The sequence below is a fragment of the Notolabrus celidotus genome, chromosome 5 (genome assembly GCF_009762535.1).
Source record: "Notolabrus celidotus isolate fNotCel1 chromosome 5, fNotCel1.pri, whole genome shotgun sequence".
Lineage (NCBI taxonomy): Eukaryota > Metazoa > Chordata > Actinopteri > Labriformes > Labridae > Notolabrus > Notolabrus celidotus.
This window is the reverse complement of record NC_048276.1, coordinates 28,287,715-28,300,219: the sequence shown is the minus strand read 5'-3', so window position 1 is coordinate 28,300,219 and position 12,505 is coordinate 28,287,715. Positions and strand designations below refer to the sequence as shown.

General features: G+C 40.9%; 1 protein-coding gene across 2 annotated transcripts in view; it reads right to left on the bottom strand.

The window, feature by feature from the left end:
• The window catches only part of LOC117812973 (stromal interaction molecule 1-like), a 30,150-nt gene that overhangs the window by 15,996 nt on the left and 1,649 nt on the right, over positions 1–12,505 (bottom strand). For both annotated transcript variants that reach the window (XM_034683987.1, XM_034683986.1), the window contains exons 2-5: positions 10,913–11,053; positions 2,402–2,532; positions 1,053–1,167; positions 371–482 (exon numbers count right to left, since the gene is read on the bottom strand). In XM_034683987.1, coding sequence (XP_034539878.1) covers positions 371–482; positions 1,053–1,167; positions 2,402–2,532; positions 10,913–11,051 — 497 coding nt within the window. In that variant the 5' untranslated portion in view covers positions 11,052–11,053. The remainder of the gene's footprint in view (positions 1–370; positions 483–1,052; positions 1,168–2,401; positions 2,533–10,912; positions 11,054–12,505) is intronic.

The window sequence follows — 12,505 nt, the reverse complement described above, 5'->3', positions numbered from 1 at the left end:
AAACTGGAAGATAGAATAAAAAAGAATAATGTAAAAAAACAAAAAACAGGAAAAGATGAAAAAAAAAACAAAAAAAAAACAAAGAAAATATGATTACAAAAGAAAACAAAGAATAATAAATGTTTTAAAAAGGGGGAAATTAAATAAAGAAAAAGGAAAAGAAAGGGAAAAAGAAAGCAAGAAATTAAGAAAAGGAGAACCAAAGGCTTTAGTTACAGCTAACAGTGAACAATAACTGAGTCCACAGCCAGATTAAAATTGTACTGGCTTGTTGTACACACAGATTAGGTCATGAGGGTCCTGTTTAGTACAGCATGGAAACTGTGTGTTTGTGTGTTTGTGTGTTTGTGAGTGTGTGTGTGTGTGTTACCTGGGTAAGGCCTTCCCGTCCAGCTGGCGTTTCATGAAGGTCTCTGAGTACTGAGGAAGCTCCACACAGTGGACCAGCCAGTCCTCCACCTGCTGCACCGTCCAGTTATACACTACACACACACACACACACACACACACACACACACACACACACACACACACACACACACACACACACACACACACACACACACACACACACACACACACACACACACACACACACACACACACACACACACACACTTCAATCTGTGCAGGTGTTGTGTTGTTTGTTGCAGTTGTGTCAACTCGAGTGAGGGATAAATAAAAACAAACAGCTGATGTCTGGAGCAGACTCAGTCTGAAGGAGGAACATGTTAGCTCCTGATTTTCTACTTTTGGGAAAATATCTTAACGTTTCATGAGACTTTGTTTACTTAAGTGAAATGTTTTTGCATCCTGTCAAAGGTTTTTTTGTTACCATGAAATCTTCGTTCAGTTGACCTTCATGGCCACCGCAGGAGTATAACATGATCACTGCTTCACTTTGATGCCAGGGGAAATACATTTCAAGATTCTCCGGCAGGTTCTGTTATTAATTTTATCTTTATACATTTTATCTTCATATTCTCCATGGAAACTTTTGTGATTCCTGAATATTAAACGATCACCAGATGTGTGGATGAAGTCTTCCTCACCCTCTGAGCTCTTCCAGGCGCTCCACATGTCCTCAACGCTGATGTGCAGGTCGACTCGGTGAAAGCTGCTGTGTTTGGCTTTGGGGTCGTGATAATTCAGATCCTCCCTGAGAAACTGAGGAGGATTGAATACCATGAGTCTGTGTGAGCTCTGCAGCATGACACTAAAAGTTATTTTAAGTAACAAAAAGAAAAATAAACATTTATTTCCCGTCACGGAGAGAAAACAAACACAAATCAAAGAAGTGTTTTTAACCCTCTGGAGGAAAGGTGTTCGGAGCAGCGTGTAGAAAAGAACTGAAACATAAAAAATAAAAAAAACAACACAAAAGAGCACAAACGTTGATGAAATACAAAACTATTACTTATTATAAAAAGCAAAAATAAAAAACCCTAAAGACTATTTTGAATCCTTTCCAAATAAAAGCTGTTTACTGTCACCCTCTACATTAAATAAAACAACAGTGTAAGGCAATACAAGGGCAAAATAAAAGTATCTTTAAAAACATTAGGACATCTCTTCTCCAAAACTTCAACATAAACCGGGTTACTTATCCCCACAGGCATCAAGGACCGTAACAGATCTACAGGAGAAACCAGCAGCTCATCTGGATCAATACAAATGAGGAAAGGCAAAAATATATACACGAATAAAGAAGGAAAGACAGGAAGACAGAAAAAAGAGAGAAAGAAAGAAAGAAAAAAGAATGAAAGAAAGCAAGAAAGACAGAAAGAAAAAAGGACATTACTAAAGAAAAAAGAGAGAAAGAAGAAAGGAAGAAATTATAAAGAAGGCAAGAAGACAGAAAAAAGAATGAAAAAAGGAAGAAACTAATAAATGTATAATGAAAGAAAGAAAGAGACAAATGGATACAGAAAGAAAGAAAATGAAAGATTAAAGAAATAAATTAAACAAAAAAAAAGGAAAGAAAAAACGGAATGAAAAAGAAAGAAAAGCATAAACAAGTATAAAAAGCATACATAAACATCAATCCTGAAAGACTGAAAAAAGTGTACTTTTCTTTATGTTTTTTTCACTTCACCCTTTGTCTTCATTACCAAAATAAAGACCTTCAAGGTCATGCAGCTTAAACATGTGGGGAAAATGTAGATAAAGAGTTACATAAAGCACATCATCTAAAGAAAACCTCTTCAGGGAGACGAACGCTTTGCTTCTCTAAGGAGGTTTGATGCCCCACAGCCTTTAAAAAGACCTCAGCCAATTTCAGCTGTGTCTGTATGAGGTTGTAAAACCAGATAAAATAACCAATGGAGTTATTAAAAACACCTGAGGATGAATCGTCTGACAGAGATAAGTTTTACTATGTCCGTCCGTGTGTCTATCTCACCTCGTCAGTCTCGGTTGTGTCCACTGTCCCATCGGCGTCGTCGTCCATCTGTTTGTGGATGCTGCAGATCGCCGCAAAACTCAGCAGAGAGTTCTCGTCCTCGCAGAGCTCCAGGTCTATCGCACACAGATCTACGACACACAAACAGCCACATACTTTAAAACACAACAACGTGACGGGAGTACGCACAGCAGGAGTTTGAACTGAGGCACTTAGAGAGGATCAAATATCTTCTGCATCATGTTTACTTCAATTATCGCTCAAACCAGAGAACATAAACGAGTCAAACATGTTTACTGCTGTATTTTATTTCTTAGGTTCCCAACACATTTCTCAGAGTTACTGTGTACTACACCTTTAACTGTTCAACATATATAATAATAATAACAATAACATGTATATTTATAGGTAGTTGTGCAGATACTCTACATATCAATGAATCTCCTAATCATCTCGGTGTAATAATGTAAGTATTGTATTTTCTGGTGGATGTTTATTCTGCAGCATTCACTCCACCTGATCATCTCTACTTTGGAATCATCTACCAGTCAGGGTCCGGGAGGCAGACACCCTCTCATCTTTTAAGATTAGGCTTCAAACATTCCTTTTTGATAAAGCTTATAGTTAAAGCTGGCTCAGGCTTGGACCTGTGTCCCCAACACAGTTTCAACAGATGTCGGTCTACATGAGTCTGGTCCTGCAGGAGGTTTCTGCCTGTTAAAGGAAGTTTGTCCTTGCCAATGTAACTTGCTAGATGATGCAAAGTGCTCTGCTCATGGTGGATTAAGATGAGATCAGACTGAGTCCTGTTTGTAAGATGGGACTGGATCTTTTCCTGTCTTGATGTTGGGTCTTTGTTAATGATAGAACATAGAGTACAGTCTAGACCCGCTCTGTTTGTAAAGAGTCTTCAGATAACATTTGTTGGGATTTGGTGATATATAAATAAAGATTGATAGTCCAGTTACCTTTTCGGATCAAGCTTTGAATCATTTTTACTGTGAAGTTAACATTATGTACTTTGTTATACTTCTTTTTTTCCCTTTTTTTAAAATGTCTTAACTGCCCATATGTTTTTCTATATGTAGTTATGCAGGGAAAGCAGTATAAGAAGGGAAAAAACAGAATACAAACTATACTAACTTTGATGGACCCCTTTCTGTATGCTGATCTCCCAATAAAAAAAATATAAAAAAATACTTTGTTATATGCAGTTTGGGTGTGAAACCTTTTCACATTGCAGTATTCTTAATGTGCAGTGTTCATGTTCACTGTGTAAAATCCTTTGTTGTGCAATGCACGCTATCTTTAGTTCAATAACGACTTCACTGTGCACTTCACACAATCTAACATGCAGATTTTCACTCTGCACTATCCTTCTCTCTGCAATGCACATTATATTCCATGTATCTAAACTTTAGTGCACTGTGCTCTTTGTTCAACATGAAGAAGTGTTTGCCTTGTAGCTGTGGATGTTTGAGTGTCTCTCACATTTGGTGAAGTTAAACTTTGCCCCTTTAATAAAACAAAGTTTAGAGTATGTTTCATGTATTTTATGCAAACTATAACAAAAAAACCTAACTGTACACACACAGGAACTTTATTTGCTTCGCCTTTTGAGATACATTAAGCATAAAAATATAACTTATCAGAGAATAGAGAGAGCTCGCCCTGCAGGTAAAAACTGAGAGTCTCCCTCAGACTGTCGTTGTCTCACTGTGACAAACATCCTCTCCCTCCCTGAGCCAAAAACAGCAACACTTAAAGTAAACATCCATTTTTTATGGCTGCTATCTTTGTTTGGATTGAGGGACAGAGACACACAGCAGCTCTGCTTTACTGAACTAGATAGAGAGGACGGAGGAGAGAAACTGACTGCTACTGCTCCAGATAAAGTCACATTATCTCTATAAGACTTTTAAACTTTGCTCAGTTTGACAAACTACAGTGTCAGGAGGAAAAGTAAAGAAGACTGGGGACGCGTGATGACATCATTCTGCACACGTTCAGTCGGACCTAGGAAAAGATCTTCTGATGAGACGTACAGTACTTGTTTGGTAAATGTTGGTTGATGTCTTCATGCCCACTCTAATGTTTCATCTGACCTCTGCACAGGCTTACTGTCATGCTCAGTGAGCAGCTTGAGTCCACTACCATCCATCACATCACTTATCTGCTGCTGCCGCCGTCATGGTAACGCAGCAGATTTAAACAAATGGCACCGGGTGAGAACTTGATTCATGCCTACATTTGGTCATGTCAGCCTCCAGAGAGTCTCTGCATGATCGCTCCACATGTGTGTGTGTATGTGTATGTCTACATCAGGGTGTCCAGTAGAAAAGTCCTGAATATAAGTTAATATTGTCCTGTCCTGCATCACTTGATCATATTTATTGATTAATTGAAAACTGAACTCTGATTCTGAATGAGATGAAGATCATTCAGCACATAAAGCTTTTTTTTTTATCACTTCCTGTGGTTCAATCTTAATGTGGCGTCATATTCAGAGCTCATATTTGAATAATCTCTATTTAAAGATTTTATATTAAAATGTATGCGAGTAGTTGTGCAACTAGTATCAACCAATCAGGTGTCAGCAGGCTTTGGTGTCTGTATGGAGAGCAACGGCAGATGTTTTAGAATTCCGAGATCAAAGAGGGAATTCCAGAATTCTGTCTTTGATCTCAGAATTCTGAGAAAACATGAACATTCCGTGAAGAAGGTCAAACCTAAAGAACATCAGTGTCTCTAATTCTGTTTCATAGACCTCCATTCAAAAAATAAACCAACATTGTAAAAGTGGTTTTCTTCTCCTCTTGAGGACAGACCTGACAAAGCTTGACTTTTGACTTATCTGCATCATGATGTTGTTATTTCAGCAAACTTAAGACCCGCCAAGAAAATTTACAAGAACATCAGTTTCTGTTTCAGGTTCATACAGCTGAAGGAAGCCTCTATGGAACTTGCCTTTTACAGTGAAGCTGAGACCTAGTCGTTGAACGCTAATTGCTGACCTCTCCAGAATTACTGCAAAGTTAGCATCCCTTCTCAGAGACTTGTATGAATGATGCCCTACATTTGATTTAGAAAATCTGAAATTCTGAGATGCCAGTCAGATACGTCCCCCTCCTTAACTCGGAGGAACTTCAGTAAACCCAAGCATGAAATACAAGATGGCTCCTGGTATCGACAGTAAGATAGCTGTACTTGTAATACTGTTAGTATTCAGGGCCCTTAGCGCTAAATATCTTTCGCGTCAGCTGGTCTTGTCGCTGCACTCTCTGTACAAATGAATCATACTCATGTATTCCGCCACACTCATCATTGTCACTTCCTGATCACCAACCAATCAGAAACAAGAAGGGGCAGGCCTTCTGATATCAACTTTGTCAACAACAGTAGAGGAGTTCTGTGCCGAGGAGGTAGTCAGCACACTCTATCATGTAGTTTGTTAACAACTGGTATTAGCTAACAATGCTAACGACAATATCTATGACTAAACAAATATGCGACTCCGTGTCCTATAAAGTGTAGTAAGATAGCTGTTTGAATCCAAGACTTACACTGTAAACACACACACACACACACACACACACACACACACACACACACACACACACACACACACACACACACACACACACACACACACACACACACACACACACACACACACACACACACACACACAAACTCCCTGAAACCTCAGATCTGCAGACTCCGAGTTAAAGCAGCATTCACTAAAGCCTCCACAATTCATGAAGGTTGCAGTAATATGAGGTTGTTTGTTTTCAGCGATTTAAAGGGTTTTTAAGAAATGTTTTCACTTCTTAATCTCAAATAAACCCTCGCTGTTCCTCCTCTTTGACCTTTTACCCCCTCGTGTTCAGTTAGAGAGCAGAGAAGGAGCCAGACGCCAGATTATCCACTCTGCAGGACAAATACCAGCTGTTCCCTCTGCGTGTGTGTGTGTGTGTGTGTGTGTGTGTGTGTGTGTGTGTGTATGTGTGTGTGTGTGTGTGTTTGTGTGTGTGTGTGTGTGTGTGTGTGTGTGTGTGTGTGTGTGTGTGTGTGTGTGTGTGTGTGTCTGTGTGTGTTTGCTCTCTGTATAAATATTAGGACTACAGGCTGCAGTGGGCAGAGGTCAGGTGACAGGTACAGGTGTGGCATCATGAAGTCAGTTCAGTGTAACTTGGCAACTGATTGGAGGACGATTCAAAGCTGTGTTTCATTATTTGAGGGTTTAAAGAGTATAAAGGTTATGAATGTCAGCAGTGAAACAGGACGTAACTAGACACAACTTTATCTCCATAGATAAACATACTGACACACTACGCCATGTTACGAGGTAACATCTGTCACCTGTGCTTGTTTACATCCAGGTAGTAGAGCTTTAGAGCATCATGGCAGCAGACATTTACCAGAGCTACAGTGCCGACTAGTGGAGGGAGGCTGCACTATACACAACATGTGAGCTACATTTCAGACCTACAGTCAGAAAAATATTAATAAATTGATCAGTCAACAAGTATCTGGGGCTGATTCAGGTCTGTGAGATTCAAAGAGCAAAAAACACAATCAAACTGAAAACTGAGAGACTGACAGAGATGATTCAGAGTTACCTGGTGGTGCAGGTGTGGAAACTGTGAGCCCATAAACCCAGTCAGCTCCTGCTGTCATGTGTGGGACTTGGTAACATCAGTACTTCGGGACCTTTCTGAATCAGAGGATACCAGCAGCTCACATACGGCTGCAGTCTGCGTCACTCACCATCCAGTGTTCCCTGCAGCCTTACCGAACACCGCTGTTTTACCTGCTTTCTTCAATTTTCAGAAATTACATTAGAAAAGCAGAAAAACTGATATCTACACCAAACTCCACACACATCACTGAGTCCGCTCCATTGTGTTCAGATTGTTCAGATTATCTCAGACTGATATCAAAACTTACAGACTAACTCTAGGTGTACCTGCCTGAGTGATATGATGTTTCATACTGTGGATTTATAAAGACGAGGACCTGCAGAGAACATTGGGGGGGGGGGGCAGCTGTCTCTGTATAAAATGTGGTTTAAAATACGTCACTCTGGCTGTGTTCACAAACAGACGTCCTGTGAGCTGCTGCAGACCTGAAACCTAACACTGAACTAAAGATTAAAACATTTAACACAGAAGGACCACCGTTAACCCCTCCGTCCTCCAGATGAAGTCTGATCAGACACCACAGAAGAAAAGAGCGAGGAGCAGAGCGGTCGGAGGATTACCGTCAGCAGCTGTGAGGATAAAAATACTGAGATAATAGAATTAAACAAGAGGAAGGACGGGGCAAAGTCACACACGCAACATCAGGCTCAACACACTCCAATTCCGAGCATGCATTTCCTCAAAGCTCCTCCTTAAGACACAGGAACTTCACAAAGGCAACAATACAGCAGAACCAGAATTTCCAGATGACTTTAGAGAAACAAACTCTCTCTGGAGCAGTCGAGTGTTTTTCAACTAGTCTAGAGAAGAGGAGCAGATTTCATAATCACTGGCTAATTTCAGCAGCAAAGGTCAAAGGTCGAGCAGTTTGAAAATAAACTGAGACGCCTGATGTTTTGAGGACAGCAGAGATAAAGAGCAGAAATGTGAAACTCTCAGCTCACCATCCACCTCGGTGGGTTCAGGGAACGGTTTAACAAACCACCATGTGCCTCCTTTAATTCAGTTTCTGGTATGATTTTATTGTGAAAGGACTCAAAGGTACTTCCTCTTAAAGTTATACAAGGAAATGAAAACAGCTTAGAGAAGGATCAACAGTAAGAAATGGTGGATATTTAGCACCCCCTGGAGAGGAGGGATGGAGTGCGAGAACCTGCCGGCACAAGAGGTCACCTTCATGAGCCAGAGTTCACAGAGGAAGAGGAGACTCAACTTATGGGTTCATATCATATCGTGAGGTCTTCACCAGTACCCGGCAGAGAGATGATCCAGTGCTCATGAATACATCCAACATCATGTTGGGCGGCCTGCTGCCTGGGTCCAGACACAGAGCTCAGTAATATGTTAGCTACAAACATCTTGATATTACAAACTTCAAAAGAAGTTTGATCTCCACAGTAATGAACCCTCTTTATGCCTGACAGCAGGTATCTCTCAGCTCCTCACTCTCAGGCTAAAGGAACACACTTAAAGGTGAGAGTAGTGAAGTGACTCGCACATGGAGTCTCCTCTCTCTTCCTATTGGCTGTCAGAAACCTCTTCTGTCACCACACTTCCTGTGACATCATCAACATTTAACCTCCAGGAAGCTGTGGTTAGCGGCAAACGGCTAGCTGTAACACTATCTCTGCTGCACACCAACACACTTCAGATAAATGACTTTAAGTGAAACTCTTTAAAGTCCAGATATGAAGACTAAGCAGGAAGCTGTCAGCTGAGAGGAGGAGGCGTGTTTCTGTCTGATGGAGTCTAAACTGTTACTGATGACATGTTGAATATCACAGAGATCTACACACAGTGAAACCTCTTCCTATTTTCAGCTGCTTAACAACAACTCAGACCTTGCAGCCCCCAACTACTCTCCAACTGAGAGGTTTATACCAACGTTTATCAAAGTTCAGGTTAACCTGAGCATGCTGAAACCAGACAGTGTTCAAACTTTTACACACATTTTCCGAAAATCCAAATACTGAGCCCAGAGAAGGTTTCAGTCAGGACAAACATTCGAACCATCAAAGATCAAGAGTTTTGCTATCTCATGGTTATATGAGTTTCATCTCCCTTTCTCTGTTAATAAAAACTCACAGCTTTAGGGGTATTGTCTCTGCAGCATTTATGCCACTAAAGCTTATTAAAGCTCCTCTGAGAAACATTTGCTTTGCGTTGATGTTGGCACCCCCTGTGATCACAGTGGTACCTCTCATCTCGCTGCTCATTTTGTCATATGTCGGGTTCTTTAACAAAAAAACTCATCCTGGCTTTTGATGATCAGTCAAATGAATCACTCATTGATAAGCTTTGCTGTAGGAAATGTGAGAAAAAAGCATGCGGCTGATAACTTCATCTGACACCTATCCCCCAATCAATAACAATACTATCAATAATGACGATACAGAAGTGATAATCTGGCATCTTATGGTATTGTTTGCTTTTATAGATCATAAATAGGCATCAGTACTAATTTTAGTTTCATTCATAATCAGCTAACAAATCCTCGCTGGAGCTTTAAGTGAATGGAGGGGGTCCTGCTCACACCATCACAGGGCTGTCCCCCTTTTTTCCCACTGTATGGGTAAAACAATGGCATGTGCACTGGTCACATTGGACGCCAACCCGTGTTAGCCAGGTAAGCTACCAGCAGAATGAGTGGTGGGTCGACTTGACACAGCAAGGAGGTTGATGGCTCATGGATATTTGGACAGATGATTCGTCAAATGTTGGACACCACTCACAGAAATAGAGTCCTGAGATGTTGCTACGTGTGGTTCTTCTGCTGATGTTGAATTGGATGGAGACAGTAAGTAACGTTAGCTCATTGCTACCCTGTTGCTGCAGCTGCCCTCGTGTCGACTGGAGTGTGTCCCCTGCAGTGAGTCAGTCCCCATAGAGCCCCATGTCAAAATGTTACAGCAGAAATAAACATGTTTACAGCCTGGTACAAAAACAGTCTCTAGAGATCATTTCTCTATTCATGACAACTGTACAGCTGAATTTATATACAACTCACATGTTTACATTAGATTATTAAGGCTGTGTTTAATACTTGATTTTGATTGGCTGAAACCCCATTACAATAGTAATAAACAACAGGGACCACCAAATCAATATGCAGAAAGGAGAATAGATTGGAATGGAACAGATCAAAGCAGAACATAATGGAACGGGTGAAAGGAGAATAAAACGGAAAGAAACAGATCAAAGCAGAATATGATGGAATGCTTTCGATCGATTAAAGCCAAATAATAACAGAGAATAACTTTAGGCAGACAAAGAGACACCAGGAACGACCATGACAACTGTACAGGCTGAATTTATATACAATTTACATTAGATTATGGATTAAAGGGAGGTAGGATAAGGGGCGTGGTCTCTTTGAGTGACAGGTGGGCTTACTGTAGCCAGCAACCAAGATTCAATCAGCTTGCCTCAACTCTGTCTCTTTGCGTTTTTTTTAGATTACCAGGAAGTTAGTATGAGTCAGCATTTCCAATATGGTGAACAGCATCTTTTAACTCCATAACACCTTTTCAGGAACCAAACAGCTAACACCACTGAGACTACATCCATGGTTCATGAGATAAAGGTTGATCTTTCTCATCCAGATATTTTCTTGACTTGATAAACAATACTCCGTCTCCCTGTTTTTCTTCATCTTTTAAATCCTGTCACCACCAAAAGCTAATGCTAGTTAGCTGGTATGATGTTTTCAATGTCAATCATCTCAGCTCAGTATTAGCAAGCTAACATTAGCACATTATACAGCTAAGTACAGCTGAGGCTGATGGGAAGACAGCGGTGTGTGTCCTACCTGAGGCTGCATTTCCATTTGAATCCAGGTGGTGATGGTGGTCCGTGTGGGCGTGGTCACCTCTATCCAGTGAGGTATGAGCCCCGACAAACACACTCACCATGCAGACACCCACCAGCCACACACAAACACACCCCATGTCTGAGAAAAGAGAGAGATGGATATGTTATTTAAAGGTGACATATCATGCAAAATCGACTTTTTAATGGTTCTCTACCTGAAATATGTTTCCCTGGCATGTCTACAAACCCCCCGAGAATGAAAAAAATCCATTCTGCCCCTGTTTTGATTTCTCCACCTTTCTGTAAATGTGTGTGAAACGGGCCGTTTCAGACTTCCATGTTTTTGTTACGTCACAACAATATCCGGTCTGTCACGGAGTCAGAGCTCGGAGCTTTTTCAGCCCATAGACTGTATAAAATAATACTCAACTTCTCCTACGTTTTTCATTACCTGCACACATGTGTGCTAACAAGGAGCTTAGGAAAGAGGCATGCTAGTTGTAGGCTGTCTTAATAAACACAAAGGTCGTCCCCCCGTCTGCAGATTTGAAGATCTAGTGTATGATTTTTATTTGTCATGGAAAAGTGCTAGCGCTAGTTAGCATAGCCACATAGCTACATGTCGTAGCTGTAGCTGTGTACCAAGACACACGTCTACATACTGACAAATAAAACAACAAGAAACACAAAATCTGTGACTAATCCTTCAGAAAGGTCCTGCTGCCTTTCTGGCAGAGGTCGGTTTTACTCCCCACGTCTGCAGATTTGAAGATCTAGTGGATGATTTGTATTTGTCATGGAAAAGTGCTAGCGCTAATTAGCATAGCCACATAGCTACATGTTCATAGCTGTAGCTGTGTACCAAGACACACGTCGACATACTGACAAAACAAGAAACACTAAATCTGTGACCAATCCTTCATAAAAGGTCCTGCTGCCTTTCTGGCAGAGGTCGGTTTTACTCCCCACGTCTGCAGATTTGAAGATCTAGTGGATGATTTTTATTTATCATGGATAAGTGCTAGCGCTAGTTAGCATAGCCACATAGCTACATGTTCGTAGCTGTGTACCAAGACACATGTCGACATACTGATAAATAAAACAACAAGAAACACTAAATCTGTGACCGATCGTTCAGGAAGGTCCTGCTACAGGCGCCTCTCCGTCAGGATCAGATTCTGGATCAGATTCAGAGGGTTGAAGTAATGCGGGTCTGTGAGCAGCCGTGTATATTCAGCCAACATGTAAACATTAGATCAACGTGCTGGAGAGCCGAGGGGAAATCCACTTCCTGAGGGGGCGTGGTCAGAGGGAAAACAGAGTGTTCTGAGGAGGACTGAAGAAGAGGGCTTTTCAGGCATGCCAAAATCTGATTTCAAAGTGTTTTTTTGAGCATAAACTTTAAAGACATGTTTTGGGGACCTCTTAGACCAATATATATTGATGAAAAAAGCGTGATGTCACCTTTAATATCAGTCGTACAAAATCACCAATCACAATTTGATTATTTAAAAGTGGGCGGGGTTTAAGAGTTTAATGAGGAGGAGACATCAGAGGTGATTGAATATAAAGCTGTTGAATCAGTAAAGGA